We start from the raw sequence: 23,124 nt of genomic DNA, 5'->3' as shown, positions 1-23,124 counted from the left end.
AGGTATGATTTATAATCGGGTGTATTTTGCAGCCAGTAGGTACCCAAGTACCTTTTATAAGTCAAGGTAAATGTGTAAATTCATAAAGAATTTAAATTTGTCTATATTACTTAGTTTTCAGTAATGTATAATTTCAATAATGTTAGATAATACAATTTGGATGCTAATAGCCTCTGTTCAACCCGAGTACATGCAGATCTCGGTGTGTGTGTTGGGGGGGGGGGGTCTATAGTTCGCCCCAAATCTATATTAGCCAGTTAATCTATATAATCTAAAGAAGCCAGTTAAATTCACATCGGATAAACGCACACTTTGGTCAATTGCACGGGATTCCCAATAGTGCTGGCAGTCAAATTTGTCCCAGCATTAGACAGGACACTGTTCTAGGCTGACCCGTGATGACGTGTCACAGTGCACAGAACGCTCTAACGTAATATACAGTATACGGTCCAACTGCGCAACATCGCATCATTGTACACGCCGGATAATTGCAGGAAATACGCTGGCAAATCGGGTGTGGAATTCAACGGCTTCTACTTTTACTACTTGTGGGTGAATTTAAGCACCACGGTGGTAGATTGTAACCTAAGATTTACATATCACGGTGTTTGGTGAGATTTAGGATGTGACTTGCATAACACGTTTTGTCAAAAATACACATAAATTCTAACCAGTGTCTTTTGCATAGAAAAAAATTGCCATCGACACAAACGGTAAAGTTAGTATTTTACCTCACCGACCGAAGTTGGGTACACATTTTAAACCTGGGTAAAGTGAGAAAGGTCTTGCAGGTTCCCAGGGGCACAACGTCGAGGGCACGACAAGTATCAAACTCGGGACCATTAGGTACCAAACCCAACACTCTATCAGTTATGCCACACACGACGCCACGAAACCATGTGATATTTGACAGCTGCCCTTCAAAGTTGTATCATCAGATGGTTGAAGGACCAAGTCTTCAACACGCTTCAAGATATAGGGGTGACCGCGGGCAACGGGATGTCTTACATTGATAATACTTGAGGGCAATGACCACTTATACGCAGCTACAGAAGGCCCAGTTTTAGTCCATACAGCATTTAGCATATTCCAGACTTGCAGCAGCACTTTTCATGGAAAATGTAGGAGAAATTTCATATTGATGAGACAGTGTTGTGTGCAGGCTTTCAGATTTGGTCAAGAAACCAGGTTTTGGTCCATTTTTAGGCCTGTGCAAACCCCTACTATGAAGTGGTCAGTCCCTAACTTGACGTCATCAGAAACCAACATGGCGGCAAATTTGAAAGCAGCGATAAACTCCGCTGGTCAGATTTTTTAATCAGACTTTATGGAAACTTCAGATATCGGGCTGCAGTTTGGGGTTAGTTTTTTATGACCTGGAATGTTCGGGGATGATATTATGACACCCTGAACTTGCCAATTTTTACATTATCGCTAGTACGGATTGCCATTGGCGTTCACTCTCCTTGAGGGACAGGTTTACAGCCACCATACATCCGTACCTGATGCCCGTGGATGTTGTTTGATAGATCGATCCAGCGATTGATTGATTGTGAACACATGTATAAAAGCACATCTATACCATAAACAATGGTCACAATGATAAATAGGTATGATACTAATTCTGTACATGACACCGATGAATGCTTGTAAATATACATTTGAGACAACTGACCATGAAATATATTTGACAGCAGCTTATCAAAAAGCTTTCACCAGTTCACTGTACATATATCATCACTTGGGGAAAATGCATCTGTATCTGTATCTATATAGCCGGTATAACCTTCGGCGTAACACACCAGCTACGCATAAAACGCATTATACATCTCAATTATTTTTGTAGTAACACTAATGTAGAAATAAAAGGAGTTATTTCCAGATTATATGTACATTGGGGTAAATTCTGTACAGCTACAGGAAGTGTAACTGTAAATATAGTGTCATACATGCAAATCTAAAACATGTACATGTATATCATGCGATGATATCTTACTAGAAGTATAGTATTGCATCTTTGCACCCTGGTACCTGTTACGTAGATTTTACAAACAAATTATATTTTTATAAAATAAATGGTACATTGTCTAAATTAGTGTCATTGGGTCAAATTCTTAAGCTATTTTGTGACTTCAAATTAGAAATTTGTGATATTCCTGACAACACCATGTATCATCCATATTTTCTATCATGCTAAACTTTGTTCCAAGACAAAAGTACAAACGGATCAAATTTGCAACGACCACTGTCGCCTCCTTCAGGATCAATACGCATGACCAATCACTTCGGAACGTAAACTCGTGAGAGTTACGAACACGTGATTTTACTAACACGTGATCTTGCGAATACGTGTCGTAAGCAATTGGTCAAACGTGCCAGAAAGTTTATAACGCCCACCGTCTCTGTTCAGTAATGGCCCTGGTGTATTAGTGTAGAAATAAAAGGGCTAATTTCCAGACATTATATCAATATGCACAAGAAGTATTAAACTTTTGTCATTCACAGCTTGTTCCAAACACTATGTTCTGATATGATTTTTCACGGTTATGTTTAGGCATCACAACGAAGTGACTCCCAAAGATACAGACGTTTCTCTTGGATCAAAGAGAAGCAAAGATCGATATGATCAATGTGGGTCCTGAAGCACAGGACACAGACACGCAGGTAAAACTGATCGGAAAGTACGGCGGGCGTCATGAAGATTTTTCCGTCAGAATTCAGGCCGTCCAGGAGCTGTTGGTTGAAATTGTTGATGTTGACGCCAGGTGGCGCTGTAGCACGGAACAGGACCACGGACAGTTCCGGCTCCAGTGGTAGCTCGAACTGACCCGTTCCTGTGCGGAGAACAAGTGCGTGATTTTATTGACGAATAAAATCTAAATCATGATTCATATAATTTAAAACCACCAGCAGAGATGGCTGAAGGCGTGAGATATTGATAAACATAATCGCACAGCAATCAAAATTCTTTCCAGAAAACGCCCTGGAAATCCATGCTAGAAATGATAATAATGCATTGACGGAAGTGGGAAGTTTCATATTACCTTTCAGTTTCCCGAAGAAGTACCGTGCCAGTAGAAGTTTCTCTTTCAGCGCCTCACGGAAAACTCCAACACCAAACACTTTCAGTGGGAGCCACATCTGCGCACCTCTGTTGAGAACAGGTAAAGAACATAACAGTCGATACTTCGCAAGGAGGAAGAGCAATACAGTTTAGTTTGACTGGTGCAGTAGCCTAGGAGGTAGAGTACTTACTCTACAGGACAAAGAACACCAATGGCAGACTGTATACGGGCTATTGTGTAAAAATATGCAAGTTCATGGTGTCATAGTCTCCGTGAACAATCCAGCTCACACTTACCCCATACAGTTGCGTGCTATCTCAAATGTCTGATTTAACAAAAGAAACTCGGGCGGCAGTACTAACAAAATGCCGCCATCTTGGTTTCTGATGACGTCAATTTAGAGACAGACCACTTCAAAGTAGGGGTCTGCACAGGCCTACAAAATGAACCAAAACCTTGTTTAAAGAAAAAAAAAAAAAAAAAAATTTGAACGTCTGCACCCTGCACTGTCTCATCAATATGAATTTTTAAAATATTTTTTCCATGAAAAGGGCTTCTATAAGTATGGAATCAAACTTGACCACCTGCGTGGATAAGTGGCCATTGCCCTGCATTCTGGAGGTCCCGAGTTCAAATACTAGCCGAGTACGGCAAAGCCCGTATAGTGCTTGTTACTCCTCTTTTTTCGCAATTATAAGAATCAGTATGGTACATGATAATATGCACACACAACTAATTATAACAATTGCCTAACTCCCTCTACAGGGCCAGAACTGTGTAGCCCAAGAAGGCTTTAAAAGTGATCTCTACACAACAAAAGAGGAGGAATAATATATTGTAACCTATTTTGTTCTAAACTTTAGTAGAGATAAACTTAAGTTTTATCCGTTTCCAACGTAATTTCCAATGCTGATGATTTAAAGACTTGTTGAATGAACGGCTGTGTTTTGGTGAAGAAAATATGCATGGCTATGAAGGAGCAAAAGAGTCAACAATCGTTAAAAAACTATCGTAGAGTGGAATTTGTTATCACCAAGCACAGTAGGGGCATTTTCTCTGGATAGTTTAAAGAACGCTTGCAGATAGATGTGCAAAAGCTAGGTGTGACAGGTCGTTCAGTGTAACATAACCAGCTGCTGCCGCGCCGCGTGGCTGCGAAGCTGGTGTGTTACGCCGAAGGGCGGTTAGACCGGCTATGTAGATACAGATACAGAAGCTGGTGTGTTACGCCGAAGGGCGGTTAGACCGGCTATATAGATACAGATACAGAAAGATACAGTTACCTGAATGGCCTGGTGAGTTCAAAAGAAAGTTCGGATGGATTCAGATGTTCAGCTGTGAACACTTGACATCCCTTGAAGCAGCTGGGAGTCTGCTCCATAGAACAACACTGCCGGAGCTTCTCTCCATCTCTCACCACCAGAACACTTACACCATATGATACAAACAACCCTAAAATGAGGAGGATTAAATAAATAAATTTTTAGATAAATAAGGAGAAAAATATCGTGTATGAAAATAGCATTTCGCAGCATGACACTGCTTGCTCACGTCCGTCGTAGGGAGCCACGTAATTAACTCCGATGCACATGTACAATTTCAGCCATTCAGCCATGCTGTGGCAAGCTTAAGAGTGACAGAATCAAATGTTCTCAAACAGCCTCCATAACCTGCGCCAGACAGCAAATAAAGTGTGTATGTTATATGACAGACTGCCGAAAATGAAATTGCAATTGTACGACCACTATACGACTACTGTACGACGAGTGTGAGACTAGGTCCCTAGAAAAGAATACGACTCACATTATGTATAAACCAAACATTTACTCACCCCTGACTGATGATTGGTTAACCTATGTTTTCACAAAGATTATGTCATCTCAGAGATTCGAAGTAAAATAAGAAAGAATTCCTCCTCCATACATACGCACCTTTGTGTGGATTAACCACGATTGAATCGCTCCGCTCCACACCAACAAACAGCTGTTTTATTTCGTCACACAGAGCGAAGAACCCTCCATACGCGGCATCAACGTGGAGCCAGAGTTGGTGACGGTCACACACATCAGCGATGTCGTTCACAGGGTCCACACTTCCGGTCAGCGTGGTGCCCAAAGTTGCCGCAACCAGGAAGGGCAACAAACCGGCCTGGGTAGGGAATTGGCAACATCTTGCAATGATCACAAAACGCTGAACCATCGGAAAATCACTCTGAATCATGGTAGATAATGCAGAAATAGCATAATTTTCTTGTTTCTGCATCACTTCAGGACAGTCACAAGACGCAAATGATTGAATGATAGATAAACTTTGTATATAATGGGCCAGTCCTCTGGCCTTCATCAGTATACATGTACTCGTAACTTATGACACGCCTGCTAAGAATACGTGACCTCACAGAATTATGACGTCAGCAATGGGTCAAATGTGGCTGGAAGTGGATATTGCCCCCCTTCCCGATGCAATGATGGTTGGCGGGAACCTTTTAGCGTCCCCGTGAAACATGGAATGTCCGTAAACATAAAAGCCTAGATTGAGGTAAAGTTGAAATAATTGTGCTTTCTGTCGCTTTTAACTTAACCCTAGCTAGACCGGGGAGGGGGATAAAAGTGCCTGTGCCAACTTTGACGTCGAACGAACGACGTGTGCTAGGACTACGAAACTTAGTGACTTTTCCGAGAATATTGTTGGCAATAATTCTGCGAAAAATATTAGATTTTTCGTGTTACCATGGCAACGGGTTTCTGGCAGGATATTTTGCCAAATTTACTGATTTCAGTTTAAGGTACTAAGTAACCTGGAATTGTCAATGTTTTGTCTAATACCTAATAAAAGTATAGCGGAAATTCCATATTTAGACGGTTTTGGCCCAAACTTTAGTATGACATTATGACGTCATAATTACGTCATATTACGTCATAACGATATCAAAATTACAGAAAATATAAAACCAGGACATCATTCCCTTCAAATTTGGGGATCGTAACCCAAGCCGTTTTGAAATTACGAAGGGGGGGGGGGGGGGTCAAAAGACCCCTTCTTGCCCCAGGAATCCCACCAAAAAACGGTCTAGATAGGGTTAAGAGTCGAAAGTATTTGTCTCAAAACGTGCAATCTTTGAACGATGCTTGAATCTTAAAAAAAGTTGAATCTTAAAAGATACTTAAATAAAGTATAATTGGACTAGTCTTACTTCCTTATCTTTCTTGATCTTCTTCTCAAGAGCTGCTGCTGTCATTTTAAAAGACTGGTCCATTGGAAGTGTGTTCAGAATGGCTTCCCTCATTCCAACGGCTCGAAGTCCCTTCTCTAGAGCATAATGGGTGAGCTCGCTACAATAGATCACGCATCTATATAGAGAAATTATAGACGTTACAAGTTTCATTATTTATCTACAGTTGTTGTGGTTTATCCTTAACCCTTATCATTGAAGTAAAAAGAAACACACCAAACTTTCTACCATGTCGTTCCTTTGGAATAGATGAAAATCTCACCACCACGACCGACGCGTTTGGATATCCCTTATTCTGATTGGTCAATTTCCTGTGTATTGCTCATTCTGATTGGTTCTGGTGCCTGGTCTAACGGAAAAACATTTCCTGCTATTCTATGTGTTACGGCGTCGTAACCAACATGAAATGAAGCCTTCTGGTTGGTCGACGTCACCTGCAGGGCTATATGATAATCAGAAGAATAGCATGTTCCCATGAGAACCCAGCTGCTTTGAAATGTCAAACAAAAGCCCTGTCGTACCTGCCTGCAATCCACCAGCGTCAGCCAATCAGATAGTCCCACTCAGTATTGGAGAAAAAGTTATCGGCCAATCACGTTGCCTCTAGCTCTTGACCATATGTTGATTGGTAGACGACTGTCCAGCTGTGTATACGTAACGCAGCAGGAAGGACGGATCGCAGTCCGCTACGACAGGGCCTTTGTTTGACAGTCGCGTGCGGAGATTCTTGCTGGAGTGAGTAAGTTAAACACAAATGTTACCTGTGGAAGTCTGCGGCTTTCAGCTCCCTGCTGTCCCGTGCGACAGCTAACGCGGTGAGAGTGGCGAGAGAACCTCCTGATGAGATGTTCCCAGCATGCCCTGCGGGGTACCCGAACAGGTCTGCCACCCATTTGATCAGCTTGTTCTCCATTTCAACAATTGCTGTGATCTTCCCATGGCCATGGACCCCTGGTTTGAAACATACATTGTTGTTATATGTTAGCCATACCATAGGTATGGTGAAATATATTCGTAATGTTTCTTCTTCTTTCTTCCTTTCTCCTGTCAATTCTTCAAAACAGGGTATCTCCGTCATTCCTGGACCGGATGACTTGAAATTTGGCACAAGGATAGAGTGGGCCAATACCCCAGATGTTCTTTTTTTTTCATTTTCTTCATATCTGCCCCTAAAATGATTATATTGAGTTTTTTGTCATTTTTAGACCAAAACGGTATATGTTGGACCCCTGCACCCTGGTTTTACAACCGAATGACCTGAAATTTGGCACAGAGGTGCCTTGATCATATGCGCACATGGATTCAATATCACTTTTGGCATACAATACAACAAAATGCCTAATTTTGCCATTTTTGGCCATATTTTTTTTACAAAAAAAGGACATTTTTGGCTCCTGTACCCTGGTTTTACAACCAATTGAGCTGAAATCTGGCCCAGGAGTGCCCTCTACATATGCGCATATGGATTCAATATCATTTTTGGCATACAATACAACAAAATGCTTAATTTTGCGATTTTTAGCCATTTTTTTTACAAAAAAAAAGGACACTTTTGGCTTCTGTACATTGGTTTTACAGCCAAATGACCTAAATTCCGGTACAGGGGTGCACTAGATATTCATTCCAATGACCCATTTGACTCAAATGATTGCATTTTTGGCATGAACCACTTCAAAATGATTTTTTTTTAATTTTTCGTCGTTGACCCCATTTGGAGGCTTTGCAGAACTGTATGTCAATATAACTTGATTAAAAAGGTAACGAATCGCTTAGCCTAAGTCGATATCATGAGTAGGATTTGGCAGCCAATCAGCGAGCCTGGTGTTAAATGGAAACGTCCATTCTTACACGGAGTTTTTTTTCATTCATCTTTGGACTGCATAGTGATTATGTAGAGTCTTTCACTGGGTGCATTTTTAGACTAGTCTACTTTGCAATTTTACATGGGGTGTGGTGGAAGAGTCCATTCTTGCACGGAGGGGGTAGTTTGCCGTGGATCGACTTTCGCCCCACCTTGGCAAACTCCATTTCCCGGCATTTAGAGAGCCCTTAACCAACTTTGAACTAACCATCCAGCCCCCCTCCCCCTAAAATGAAAGCAAGCCCGCTCGAAGTCTGCGAAGGAGACGAAACTTTTGAAGGCTAGTAGTAGGAAATCTCGCCTAATTTGAAATGGTCAGTCCCTAAATTAACGTCATCAGAAACCAAGATGACTGCATTTTTTAGAACTTCCACCGGTCAAGATTATTTTTTTTTTAATCATACACACCAGTGTCGATTTGCATCGACACTGGTACCGGTGTCGATGCAAATCGACACCGTGGCCGGTGTCGATTCATTCTGACCAATCAGATGAGCGATGCACACCGGCCTGGCCGGAATCTGAGTGTTACGGCGTCATAACCAACGTGGAACGGATCCTTCTGATTGGTCCGCGGCGCCTGGCTATATGATAATACGTGTTTTACATGGGCGCGTTCATAATGAACCTGCTTGAAATATATTCATACATGTATGATTCATTCTTTGTTGAGCACATTTACCCTTCATCATTTAAAAAAAAATTCCCAACAACCTCTAGACATACAGTGTTTTTTATGACAATGACAAAATGCAGTTAGCCAAGCATCGAAACAGGCGCACAACTCAGAATCCAGAAACTTTACCTGCTAATTTCTTCAGTTCCAAACAAACATTTACTAATGTAACTTTTGAGATTAGTTCGGCTGGCTAAAAGGCACTAAAACACGCGTCCATGTGCAGCCGTTTAGTTTTTGGCTCGGACCTCTTTTAGACTACACACTCGGAGTAATACATCAATGAGACGATCGAGAAGACTTACCTGAGTATGTAGCCAACGTGGCCGGAATGTAGGCTCCCAAGGATGCGGGATATGTTCCACCGCCGCCCGAAACATATCCAAAGAATGTCGGATGGCCTGGGTTCGTCCCGGCATTCACCAAGTGGGCGTTGAAGTCTTGCAACACCAAGTCTGTGCAGATACAATGGAATCAAAGGCGAAGCCTACGAAAGCTGTGGCAACTGTTAAGAATTTTACTGACGCGAAAAAGAGTGCAGCCTCTTTGGTAATCAAACAATATAGGATAATATGATTCTACTACATGCAGGGTCTCTTGATCTTGCTTGCAGTATCATAATATGTTAAGGTGGGTGAGTACATATTCAAGTCCGTATGTGGTCCGTATGGAAGTTTTAGCCTTTACCAGCCTCCACACGGAAAAATAGTAGAAATTAGACAAATATAAACAGACAACATGCCAAACTGGCCATGGTCGCAAACCATATTCCTCGGCCAGCTAACTCGTTTGGCGTGTTATGCGTCTATGTTTTTTTTACAATTTCCACAATTTTTCCAGCGACCTGTGGGCCTGGTAGAGGCTAAAAATTCCATACGGACCTCATACGTACGGACTTGAATATGCACGAACGCGAGATCCACCCTTATAGACTGATAGCTAAGTTAAGTTCTTTGTCTTCATTGTTAAATGCTTTAAACAAGATTAAAAAAACATGCTTTGGGGCAAAACTTTGATCATATTGTTACGTAAATCTATCAATTGACCAAGGTTAGCAGAAGCGTGGTTAGTTAGTTATTTTGGTCAGATACTCACGAAAAGAAATCTTTCTGCACACCGATATGTTGTCTGCTTATTGTATGAAAGAATGTACATTCATTGACTTTGACAATCAAAGTTCGCAATTTACCATGTTCAGTTGGTTCTTCTTTGATCTCGTCAACAGCTGGAAGACTTCCCTGGTCCGATGTCTTGACCGGTCCCCAGGTCAGGTTTCTGATGTTGTCATCATACGTGTTGACCATCTCCATGGTCCTACTGGTCATCTTTTCCCGCTCCACCTGTGGAACCTCTAAAACAGAGGTTTTCACCTTCAGGTCCAGCAAGGTCTGATGAAGGTGGTCTTCTTGTGTTTGTTGCATCTTCTCCATTTCTTTTCTTACTGGCTGTAACAAACGGTCGCCATGGCAACACGAAGAAAAAGAAAATTTTTCATACTTTGAACTGTTCCCAACAAAATTTTAGGAAAACATTTAATTACAGATCAGATAAACTTTGGAATCTGCTACCCAGAGATTTTAAGATTGTCTCCGATACAAGATTGTTAAAAAAGATGATAGACAATTTCTATGGATCATAATGGTTTTATTGTACATAACCCTCTGACCTCATGACTTCTTGACTTTATGTACATATATGTATTTGCATCTGTTTTGAGTGTATGATATCTGTCTACCTACTTGTACAATGTATATACTGTGTGTGTTTTAATGAGCCCTGGAAGAAGAGCTCTTTGAGCTGAAGGTATCACAATAAACTCAACAATAGACTCAACTCAACATAATTTCCTGTACCTGGCAGGAATGTGTGCATGCAGCAAGCTCTTCAAAATCCACTGCCCCAGTTACAAAACATTGTATCAATGTTCGAACATGTAATAGGTTAAGGTCATATTTCCACAAAGGGGCCGGCCGGGCAGCTTTCAGGAACGATAGTTATGACATAAAAGACAACAAAAGCACAAACCGGACCGAAAATAATTCTACGGCAAGCACTGTGCATATTTATTGGCATAAACTTAATTTTTTCTTTTCCGCAAACAGCCCGGCCGGGCCCCGGGTAGGAAATGTGACGTAGGCCTTACACGTATAAGTCCATGTCGGGTACGTATGGTATTCTTAGTCTCTACCAGGCTCCAGAGGTCGTTGGAAATATTATAAAAATTGGAGAAATATAGACACATGCATGAAGAGTTAGCTGTCCGAGGAGCATTGTATGTAACCCAGCTAACTCAGCTAACATGTTGTCTGTCTGTATAGAGCGTCCGTCGCACTTATCAAAAGGGTTGGGGGTCCTTCCCGGTGTGTGTAGATCAAAACTATTCACTGTTTATCATATCGGGTTAGTAAGTCCTCACTCCTAGTCAAAAGTGGAGCTAGTGCCAAGATGTTTCAGACCTGGAATGAGGATTTCGCTAGTACACTGATATATATATCTAACCTGTACCTCCAAGTAGGTAATGGGGCGTCATATCTTGAAGGTATTGTTTCTTGAAGATCTCTATGGGGACAAACGGTTGGAGTTTCTGCCCTCTTACAGATCGGCTTAAAAATCAATTTAGATACTAGCTTCACTGTGGATAAGCAAAGAAAATCTTACATTACGTACTCACCATAAGAAAACCCGCAAACTGCTGGGGCAAATAGAGTTAGTACTGACCCGCTTTTTAGAAAATGAAACAATTAAAAGTCGTTCTACCGGTTTTAGCTAATGTAAGCCCAAGGTATTACCCATTTAGACAACTTCATGTCGCATAACACCCGAAATTTATTTGGCAGCAATATCACAAATTTTGGAAAGTTATCCATTTGTGTGTTGCCATGGCAGCCGGTTAACATGTTATTCACTCCAGGCACCTTGTGTGCTATTTGACAGCTGCTCACCAAAACCCTATCATTAGTTTACTGTACGTAACGTTTTATCTACTAAAAGGGCGTCCCTTTCTTCTTGAGCGCTTTCTTGGAAGCCTCATTGATTTTGAAGGATGCCGACGCCTTAAAGCTAAAACAAATTTGCTTCAGTCGTCTGTTCTTGAAGTTGAAAGAGTGGAACTTGGAATGGAATATACCATATGCGGACGGCCAAGGGATTTCTTGTTGAACCAGAAAGGCAAATTTTCGCGTAAATGCAGAATGTTTCCCCGTAGTTTTTGTCACACTTCTCGCACACAATACCATACCATTAAGCTCACCATATGTATTCATGTTCACATTTACTATATATATATAACAGCTTATTATCATGTTACAATTTTGACTTTATATATCCGTACACAAAATAAAGAGCTTACCAACAACCTTTCGATCAGTCCCCTGATCCTTCTGAAGTTGAAATGATGTCACACATCCGGAACGGAAGTGTGACGTCAGCAAAGGGTCAAAGTGCACGGATATAAGGTCTTAGAGTTGTTACATAATGCTGACTACCGTCACAGATGAACTTACATTCAAGCATAACAGCTGATATCAAATCTAAGCTCTGATTGGCTACAAGGCGAAAGAAGGAGAAGAATAAAAAAAGAAGAAAAAGAGCATACCAGCAAAAACAATATGTTTTCCCTACGGCAAAACACAATAATAGCCAGTAGAACTGCCTGATTCCAGCCTTACCATTGTCAAAGTTCCGAGCGTGACCCGACAGCAGACGACGTCTGACGAGCTAGTGCCGAAGGCACCCGAGGATCCCCGAAGCGAGCTAATGGCGACTTTTACGTAAAGGACAACGGGAAGTAATGACTCGTGCTTAGTCGTGCATTTCCGGAGCGGGAGCATATAGCGGCGGCTTTGGGTCCTTTTGTCACCAAAACATTCCAGGGCATACCCTTCGTACTTTTACTTCTTTTAACAGTTTCCTGCACCGTAAGTTGAATGTTCAAACTTATATTCAAGTCATTGACTAGCCAAATACTTCAAGGGGTGTACGATTTAAGAATTCATTGTTATGCAGGCCATCAGGTGTCGGTTTGATGTGTAATACTTGCTATACACATATAAGCCATGCTTAAGCTTCGCTCACTTGGTGGTTTATTCAGTTATTATGTGAACGGACCATTCTAAGATACACCCAGAGCGGGTAACTAACCTTATATTATTACTATATATATATATACATATATACAGTAGAAACCTGTAATAGGAAATTCTAGTGGACAACCTCAAGCCAACCGTACTTACTCACACCACATCTTCATAAAAGACGCTGTAGACGCATAGTTCCCGTTCAGAACTACTTTATTCAAGCCCACCACCATTGACCTTTTAACCCTGTATTTCAACGTCGACAAATTCTTCAGATTCTGTCAAATTGATTTTAAAACATTAAGAAGAGAGGAAAAAAATTCAGACTTAACAAATCCAATCCTTTAAGGTTGGGTTCAAGACATTATTTCCCTATGTCCCTTTGAAACCAAACACCAGATTTCCAAATAGAATATGAAAAAGCATTAGATAGATTTTTCAGATGTGCTATTCTTCTTTAATGAATTGTACCTTTTACAATTGTCTCCTAAATCTTAAAATCATTTTGTTGCTGCAAACTTAAGATATTTTAAATTTTCCAGTTGGTAACGTATTTTCCGTATTATCCATTTATTGTTGAATAAGATATAAAATAAGGTCATAAATAAAAGGACTCATTGCTAGACACTATACATCTACAATGAACGGAAATGTAAAAGTTTTGCCATCCCTGCCTATTTTGAAACGCCATACCATTCAGTGATAGTTACTATTAGGCATCACTACGAAGTGACTCCCAAAGATACAGACGTTTGTCTTGGATCAAAGAGAAGCAAAGATCGATATGATCAATGTGGGCCTTGAAGCACAGGACACAGACACGCAGGTAAAACTGATCGGAAAGTACGGCGGGCGTCATGAAGATTTTCCCGTCAGAATTCAGGCCGTCCAAGAGCTGTTGGTTGAAGTTGTTGATGTTGACGCCAGGCGGCGCTGTAGCACGGAACAGGACAACGGACAGTTCCGGCTCCAGTGGTAGCTCGAACTGGCCAGTTTCTGTACGGAGAACAAGTGAGCGTTTTATTGATGAAGAATAAGAACAATATAATATAAAATTGAATCGCGATTCTCCCTTCTTTTGCTTGATTTATTTGCCCATAATTACAATCATAGCTATAATTCTAAAACTAAGGAAAAACATAAATGGTAGGGAAGTTGCTTTTCACCTTTCAGTTTCCCGTGGAAGTACCGTGCCAGTAGAAGTTTCTCTTTCAGCGCCTCACGGAAAACCCCAACACCAAACATTTTCAGTGGAAGCCACATCTGAGCAGCTCTGTGAAGACCGAGTCAACAAATTTCATATTCATGCCTTTCTAACAGTACAGTCTATTTTGAGATGCAGTGGCCTATTTGGTAGACCGCTTGCTCTGCATTCTGATGGACTTGGGTCCGAACCTCATAGAAGTTATGCCTAAACCTTTACATATCAAGGAACACATTTGGCACTCATACGAAAGAGTATAGTAAATAAACACACAACGGGTATATCCAGGGCATAGAGGCGTAGACTCAGTCTATGCTGCTTGCATAGCTCACGGTGTATCACATGGTCTTTAGAGGTAACCTCTACAGAACAAAGGTGCGTTTAAACAAAGTCTTCTTCGTTACACAACCTTCCTTTAATTCTTCAGTAAACGCTTCGACATTATAAAATAAAGCAAAAACTATCGGTGTGATATGAACTAGACGGAGTCAGTTGTACTGATGAAGACGACAGATGGTCGGAACTGAAGAATCAAAGGAAGGTTTTGTAACGAAGAAGGCTTTGTTCAATTGATCTACCAACCTGATGAACCTATTTATGAACGAAAGGTGTGGTCTTAGCTTGACCTACAGGGATGTCAATGTAGAGATCACCTTCGAGATCATCCTTCCCAGCTTCACTTCCAATAGTTATGAGTCAAAGTGTTGATGACTAAACGATTATGTGTGGTAAAGATAATACGTAAACATGGCTATGATAACTTAAAGTTAAAGGAGCAAATGATGGTTTCACCTGAAAGGCCTGGTGAGTTCAAAGGAGAGTTCAGATGGAGACAGATGTTCAGCTGAAAACATTGGAGCTCCCCTGAAGTAGGTAGGTGTGTGGTCCATGGAACAACACTGTTGGAGCTTCTTTCCATCTTTCACCACCAGAACGCCAACGCCACAGGGCACAAACAACCCTGAAATAAAAATAATAATAATAATTATAGGATAATATCATCATGTAGGATAATACAGAAGGGTAGTTCCTTACATTCGTCACAGGGCGGGGTACAATTTTGATGTAGAATTCCAAGCATGTTGTAATTTAATCAAACTCTGACGCCAATCTTAAAAATTGTCACGTGAGATCGCAGCGGCAGTGTGTTTGGCTCGGGACCGAGAGGTCTCAAGTTCGAATCCCGCTCTGTCACCGATCTTGTGCCCTTTGGTAAGGACTTTTTACGGCTTTCCTCACTTTACTCGGGTGAAAATGAGTACCTAGCTTCGGCTACGGCCGTCCCTCGGATAAGACATTAAATAATCGAGTTCCCATGTTTGGTGAGAGCCACACCCTAGGCACGCTAAAGAACCCACCACACGTGTATGGACGTTAAATTTGAATGGATCGTGCGCACAACAGGGTCAGTAACCCGCCGTGCCCACAGCACTCGCACCAAAGGAGCGGTAGCACTCGCACCAGAGGAGCGGGAGCAACCTACTCCCACTGCAGCACAACGAAAAGAGTAATACCCCCAGAGTCACCCGAGAGAGGGGGAGGATGAGGGACTCATTGGGACAGACCTCACGACTACGACGAGCTAGGAACGGTGAACGATCACGGAAACGTTAACAGGCGAGGTGTCCGTAACAATTGCACAGTGCCACTGCGGAAAGATATGTAAAAACAGCAAAGGATTAAAGATTCACCAAGCCAAAACCAAGTGCGCTAAGGAGGTGGTGTAGACGCAGCGCACAGGGGCAGAGACTCTTGGTGAGACGCAGGGGACTCCAGGCAGGAAGTGCACCACATTACTGGAGACGTCCAAGCTCCTGCATCACCTCTGAGCCGCAGCAGTACTCCAGTAAGCCAGCCGTCCAGGGGAGTGAGAGGGTCGACGCGACAGAGATTCAGCCTGCAAAAGAGAGAATCAAATGGCCGAAATTGAGTGACACGAACAGTTGGAGTCAGCTTGACCAAGACCTGGATAGGGTGTTGGAGGCAACTCTGGCAGGGACAGTGGAGCGTAAAGTCGATAGCCTCACCACGATAACATACAATATGGCAAGAGAAAGGTTTGGAGGGAAAAAGAGAAGGCCTTGTTCAGAAAAACAGCCAAACAGAAGGGAGAGAGAGATTAAGCGGCTAAGGAAAGAAATCAAGAAACTGAACAAGCGATACAGAAGTTGTCAAGACGGTGAAAAGGAATGTATAAAGCAGCTGACAAGCCAGCTGCGCGATCAGTTGTGCAAGCTCCGCAGAGCAGAAAGTATTAGGAGGAAGAGGAAAGAAAGAACGAACAAGAGGGCACAGTTCATCAGAGATCCGTTCAAGTTCACAAAGGCTAGAAGTTAACACTAGAAGTTAACACTAGCATAGTTGCAGCAGAAAGACCAGAGAGTCCACTCAACATCAGCGAACCGTCGTGGAAAGAGGTGCAGGAGGTAATAAGGAAAGCTAGAGCAGGGTCAGCTCCAGGTCCAAGTGGGTTGCCAAACAAGATTTGCAAGAAGTGCCCGCTACTCCTGCGAAGGTTGTGGAGGTTGCTCCGACGGATCTGGGTGAAGGGCAGCATACCAGTTAGTTGGAAGAAGGCAGAAGGGTGCTTTGTACCAAAGGAAGAAAATTCATCCACAATCAACCAATTCAGGACAATATCCTTGTTGAGCGTTGAGTGTAAAATCTTCTTCTCAGTTCTGGCCAGGAGAATTGTGACCTATGTAACGGAGAACAACTACATCAACACCTCAGTACAGAAAGGAGGCATTCCTGGGTTTTCAGGATGTCTGGAGCATACAGGAGTACTCAGCCAGATGATCAGGGAAGCCAAAGTAAATGGAAGTGATCTGACAGTTGTCTGGCTGGACTTGGCTAATGCCTATGGTTCCATTCCACATGCCCTCATCCAGGTGGCGTTAGACCACTACCACATCCCAGCAAGAGTGAAGGGGATGATCAGCAGCTATTTCGGTGGCATCCAGATGCGCTTCAAAACGGCACAATTCACAACTCAGTGGCAGCAGCTCGAAAAGGGCATTGTAACGGGAGGTACCATTTCTCCGATTCTATTCATAATGGGCATGAATCTCATTATAGATGCAGCAGCAAGCAAGGCAAAGGGGCCAAGAATGCAGTCAGGAGTAAGACTGACCCCTTTGAGGGGGTTCATGGATGACATCACACTGACAACTACTTCCCACATAGAAGCCAGATGGATGCTATCTGAGCTGACTACATGGCAACTTGGGTAAGAATGAAGTTTAAACCAAAGAAGTCCAGATGTATGATCATTAAGAAAGGAAAGTTAACAAGTAGATTCAAGTTGGAAGTACAAGGCGAAACCATCCCGTCAATAGTAGGCAACCCAGTCAAGTGTTTGGGGAAGTGGTTCGATGACTTTCTGACTGATAGAAAGAATGCCAGCAGCACCGTAGCGCAGACAGAGGAGTGGCTTAGAAGAATTGAGAAGTCTGGATTACCAGGCAAGTTCAAGGCTTGGCTATACCAACACGGGTTACTTCCGAGGTTAATGTGGTTGCTGACTGTATATGAGATACCACTGACAAGTGTAGAAGAAATGGAAAGAAATGTCAACAAACACCTTAGAAAGTGGCTAGGTGTTCCTCCGAGTTTCACAGCACTGGGTTTTTACTCTACAACAGGTCAGCTACAGCTCCCGTTGTCATCTGTACTACAGGAATACAAGGTGGCAAAGTGCAGAGTGGTCATGCAGTTCAGAGACTCCCAAGACAAGCAGATCAACCAGGCCGGGGTCACAACAAGGGCAGGGAGGAAGTTCAAGCCCGACTCAGTGGTCTCACAGGCAGAAGGGATGCTGGTCTTGAGGGATATAGTTGGAATAACTAATATCGGAAGACAGGGCCTGGGATGTGGACATTTCAAACAGTGGGGAAAAGCCAACAGAAATGAGAGAAGAGCACTGGTACAGGAGCAAGTTAGAAACTTAGAGGAAGAAAGGCGACGGGCCAAGGCCGTGGAGTTGGCAGCGCAAGGCGCATGGACGAAATGGAATCTCCCAAGCAGGAAAATCACATGGGCGGAGTTATGGAAGTTAGAGCCTTTCCGTGTATCATTCATGCTTAGGTCCGTGTACGACACGCTACCCTCACCAGTGAACCTGTATGGATGGAAACAAGACCCAGCTTGCAAGCTCTGTGGTGAAAGAGGAACAATGGCTCATATCCTCTCCAGCTGTAAAGTAGCCCTCGCCCAGGGCAGGTACCGGTGGCGCCATGACAAGGTGTTGTCGACCATAGCTAGTATTCTAGAAGTAGAGAGGAGGAAGAAGCACCATGTGGAGGCGAAACGTGCGCCAGTCATGGCGTTTGTTAGAGAGGGTGAGAAGAGTCGTCGTCCTGCACCAGAAAGAGCAGCATCGAAAATACTACAGAAGGCGAGAGCATGGGAGCTGAAGGTAGATTTGGGGAGAAGGCTGCACTTCCCCTCAGTAGTCCAGACAAACTTACGGCCAGACGCAGTGCTATGGTCAGAAGAAGGGAAGAAGATCATACTGATTGAGCTAACAGTGCCGTGGGAGGAGAGATGTGAGGAGGCACATGAGAGAAAGGCGAGCAAATACCACGACTTGCTCCAGTGCTGCAGAGAGAAAGGATGGGAGTCGTGGCTGTTCCCAGTAGAAGTAGGGTGCCGAGGTTTCCCAGCTCAGTCTACATGGAAGCTACTAACAGCATTGAGAATAACAGGAAGAGCAAGGAAGAATGCAGTGCGTAGGATAGGAGAAACAGCGGAGGCTGCCTCATGCTTGGTGTGGAGGAAAAGGGAGGAAGTTAGCTGGAAGCCGGGAGGAGCGGACGAGTAGTGGATTGGCCACCACTGCTGGACCCGACAGAAGGCGGATGTAACGGATAAGGGTCGAAACATCCGATGAGAGCTGATCCGTATGAAGACGTCCGTGACCTCCCCGAGTGACGGCACTCCACTCATCCCTGAAGGTGAGTGGAGTTTAAAGGCATCATTGATGTATTTACCAACTGCTTACAACTACAAATACGCACCTTTGTGTGGATTAACCACAATCGAATCGCTCCGCTCCACACCAACAAACAGCTGTTTCATTTCGTCACAGAGAGCGAAGAACCCTCCGTACGCGGCATCAACGTGGAGCCAGAGTTGGTGACGGTCACACACATCAGCGATGTCGTTCACAGGGTCCACACTTCCGGTCAGCGTGGTGCCCACAGTTGCCGCCACCAGGAAGGGCAACAAACCGGTCTGGGTAGGCAATTGATTAGATATTATAATTATACATGTGCAAGGCAATGTACCGTCATAGAGCCGACGATGGTAGATGGGAAAAAAAAACTATAATTGTTTTGTTTCTGTTTACTGCCAAGCCAGTCACAGGGTACAAGTTAGCAAGACTGTTTATGTAATATTCATCTGGTCGTCTTCAGTATGACTGATATGTCCCGCCTGTTTAGACCACGTGACATCACGGACATGTGACGTTAGCAATGGGTCAAAGGTGGAAGGAAGTCGGTATCGTCCCTTTTCAGAAACGATTGGTCGGCTCCTTTTAGCATCTGAATGAAAAAGTCAGAAAATGTCCATAAACATGCAGTATTGCCTTTGCTTGAAACATTTTGTAGTTCTTTAAATAGTACTTAGTTTTTTTTCAAGGACGTGTCTTACTTTCGTATCTTCTATGATCTGCCTTTCAAGACCCGATGCTGTCATCTTGAGCAACTTGTCGACTGGAACTGTCCTAAGAATGGCTTCCCTCAACCCCACGGCGCGAAGTCCCTTCTGTACCGAGTAGTGGGCAAACTCGCTACAATAGATCACACATCTATGGAGAGACATAACAATAGACATAATAATTTTCATCTGTTTTGTACAGTTGTTTTCGTTCATCCTTAATCTTGTACATTGAATACAAAGAAAGCAAAATATGATTAAAACAGCCAATTCCTCTGAAATAGATTGCATAATCAGAAAAAAAACGTCAATTTTAATGTGAAGCAAAGGCCTTGGCGTGCCCTCCTGCAATCTGGCAGCGGTAGTATCTCCGGCCAGCTGCCAGCCAATCAGATACTCCCCTTCAGTTTTGTAGGGAATAACGTTGCCTCTAGCTCTTTATCATAAGCTGATTGGTTGAAGAATGACCAGTTGTAACGCAGCAAGAAGGGCGGATAGGAGGCTGGTACGCCAGGGATATTTGCTTCACATTTACAAGTGGAGAATCTACAATGTCAATGACAGAATGTAGGGTATTAAACGATCAGAAACCTGTGAAAGTCTGCGGCTTTCAGCTCCCTGCTGTCCCGTGCGACAGCTAACGCTGTGAGAGTGGCGAGAGAACCTCCTGATGAGATGTTCCCGGCATGCCCTGCGGGGTACCCGAACAAGTCTGCCACCCACGTGATCAGCTTGTTCTCCATCTCAACAATTGATGTGCTCTTCCAATGGATTCCTGTTTTTAAATGTACTCTGGTTATTTTGACTAACCTGAATATTGTAGCTCTACCTTACCTTGCCTAGTCCCATCCATAGCTCTAATTAGCTAAAATTGTCGAATGCCTTCGTTGCAACCAAACTAAAAGTATTTCAAGATGTATATTTGTGTGCACCGGTTCCCGTCAGAGATATAGCCACGACTGGGCCCCGAACGCCACAGATTCGTCCCAGTGGACATCCGGATACCGCCCCGGTGTTCCCCACGGGAAGGTCACGGCGTCTATTTGTTTCCGGGTCGCGGGATCTTAAGTCAGACTTAAATTCAACCCGGTACCCGGCCGGCCCCAAAAATACCCCGAGAGTGGTCAGACTCGAAAGTGCCCCAAAACGGCCTTTTTTTCCAGTTGGGACCTAAGCCTAACTGGTGAAGATTGAGAGGCCATGTGTGACAGTGGCTCAAGATACACAACATCCGCCATACCTGAGTATGTAGCAAAGGTCACCGGTATGAAGGCACCCATGGCTGCGGGATATGTTCCATGGCCGCAGGGAACAAAACCGAACATAGTCGGATGGCCCGGGTTTATTCCACCATTTGCCAAGTGGGCATTGAAGTCTTGCATGACCAAATCTGTGTAGAGATCTTCAAGTTTGAATTAATGGTTTAGATTACGATTGCAGTGTTACAGGGCTTCTCTTGGTTGTAATTTCATTACATGTTATGACATACAAGCATTAGAAGCCCTGCAATAGTTACCAATGGCTAATTCACGATAACTTTGAATTTAGTAAGATTCATTATTCCCTTTGTTTACAATCTTTATGAAGATTAAGACGGGCTGCTTTGCGAAAGTTTATCTGTTCCTTGATTAAGGAAAATCGTATGAATAAAAGTTAGCTCGTTGCAATACCAATATTTGTTTGTTAATTATATGGCGTATACACACAAAAGTATGAAAACTGAAAATACTATTTTGAAATACCATATTCAGATGGATCTTCCTCAATTTCACCGATGACTGGAAGACTTCCCTGGTCCGCCGTCTTGACCGGTCCCCAGGTCAGGTTTCTGATGTGGTCATCATACGTGTTGACCATCTCCATGGTCCTACTGGTCATCTTTTCCCGCTCCACCTGTGGAACCTCTAAAACAGAGGTTTTCTCCTTCAGATCCAATAAGGTCTGATGAAGGTTGTCTTCTTGGGTTGGCTGTATCTTCTCCATTCTTTCTATTATTGGCTGGAAGAAAAAAATGACGATCGTATTCTTGGTGACAAACCTCACTTCTCTAATACGTACGTAAAACGGATCGTTTGAGGAATATTGATTGATTTTAATTATTACAATAAAGACAATTCACATGTTTAGAACGGAGATACAATTAATTATAAATAAAGAGAGTTTGATACTTATTACATAAGTAAGCTATACATAGTAAGCAAAGTGTACTGGACACAACTTGTAAAATTAACTTATTTGGGTACAGAAAATAATCAACTGGTATAATAAAAATTGATGAAAATAAGGACAACATGTGCAGTAATTCATAATGTCAATCGAAAGTATGAGGGGTTTTTGGCGAATGTATATGTTATCTGAATCTATACCGCTAAGACAGGGTGAACATATAACTTAATTAGTGCTGGGGTCTGTTTCTTCGCGAACGTGCACTGGACTGCTCTAATGTGGCTTGTGCATGGGTGAGTTGTTTTTTTTTTCTAATTCAGGTTCGTAGGGCCTGATGTTACCATCATGGTGATGAAGATCGGCCCATAGCGATAACTGTAGCAGCATCTCTTCTCCCTATGTCAGAAACATCAAGCTTAAGCAAGCTTGACTTCACTGACTCAATAGGCGAAGCAGGGGTTACGAGGCTGCTCGGGAAATTCCCTACCCCATTTTAGCCGGAATGGTTTGATCCGCCACATCGCACCATCGCACATGTGGCGGGTTCTTTTACGTGCCCGGGGTGTGGCTCTCCCCAAACACGGGACCTCCATTTAACGTCCTATCCGAGGGACGGCTCATTTTCACTTGAGTAAAGCAAGGAGGTCAGTAAAGTGAGGAAAGTCGTGTAAAGTGCCTTTCCCAAGGGCGCAAGACCGGCAACACGGCAGGCGGATTCGAACCGGCGACCTCTCGGTCACGGGCCGAATACACTACCACTGTGCTACACGGCCCCACGAATTTGGTTTTGTCTGGTTTGACTGTTCCTGAGGACATGTCCTTTCATGACCTTTGGTAGACTCTTTGCATTCCAGAGAAATCAAAATGGCGCCGTAGATTTAGGTGCCTTTCGTATGAAACGAGACCTCTGCGAATATATCAGTCGAACAGATAGACGCCACGTGCTTGACCTAATCCCACCTCCAAGTTAAGGCGCGAGGCAGCCGCCGTCAAACTCTTCCAAGAGATGATAAAAGATGATCCCTTAAATCGACCTTGCCCTCCTTTCTAGGACAGCTAAATGACGCACACTGAGAAACAGACAGCCCCACCAAACACCGAGCAAGAACGATTCTTTTCTTCATTGCTCAAAAAAATCAAACTGTATAATTTAACTGTAGACGCCATCTTTGAATAATAGTTT

General features: G+C 43.1%; 3 protein-coding genes across 3 annotated transcripts; all 3 read right to left on the bottom strand.

Annotated features, from left to right (window-relative positions):
- Window positions 1-2,549: 2,549 nt before the first annotated feature.
- LOC118413500 (tryptophan decarboxylase-like) lies at window positions 2,550-12,210 on the bottom strand. The gene is made up of 9 exons (XM_035816941.1): window positions 12,184-12,210; window positions 10,024-10,279; window positions 9,140-9,289; window positions 7,059-7,248; window positions 6,259-6,415; window positions 4,997-5,213; window positions 4,349-4,517; window positions 3,045-3,151; window positions 2,550-2,834 (listed from the first exon to the last, which is right to left on the bottom strand). The coding sequence occupies exons 2-9, from the start codon at window positions 10,262-10,264 to the stop codon at window positions 2,551-2,553; spliced, it is 1,515 nt and encodes a 504-aa protein (XP_035672834.1). The 5' UTR covers window positions 10,265-10,279; window positions 12,184-12,210; the 3' UTR covers window position 2,550.
- A 1,179-nt stretch (window positions 12,211-13,389) lies between these two features.
- On the bottom strand, window positions 13,390-14,180 carry LOC118413504 (tryptophan decarboxylase 2-like). The gene is made up of 2 exons (XM_035816944.1): window positions 14,077-14,180; window positions 13,390-13,906 (listed from the first exon to the last, which is right to left on the bottom strand). The coding sequence occupies exons 1-2, from the start codon at window positions 14,171-14,173 to the stop codon at window positions 13,623-13,625; spliced, it is 381 nt and encodes a 126-aa protein (XP_035672837.1). The 5' UTR covers window positions 14,174-14,180; the 3' UTR covers window positions 13,390-13,622.
- A 4,938-nt stretch (window positions 14,181-19,118) lies between these two features.
- On the bottom strand, window positions 19,119-21,758 carry LOC118413734 (tryptophan decarboxylase-like). The gene is made up of 5 exons (XM_035817263.1): window positions 21,518-21,758; window positions 21,016-21,165; window positions 20,367-20,550; window positions 19,770-19,926; window positions 19,119-19,349 (listed from the first exon to the last, which is right to left on the bottom strand). Exons 1-5 carry the CDS (start codon window positions 21,756-21,758, stop codon window positions 19,119-19,121), a joined length of 963 nt encoding a protein of 320 aa, XP_035673156.1.
- Window positions 21,759-23,124: the final 1,366 nt, after the last annotated feature.

Source organism: Branchiostoma floridae, chromosome 4 (genome assembly GCF_000003815.2).
Source record: "Branchiostoma floridae strain S238N-H82 chromosome 4, Bfl_VNyyK, whole genome shotgun sequence".
Taxonomy (NCBI): Eukaryota; Metazoa; Chordata; class Leptocardii; order Amphioxiformes; family Branchiostomatidae; genus Branchiostoma; species Branchiostoma floridae.
This window is presented reverse-complemented; position numbering and strand designations above follow the sequence as displayed.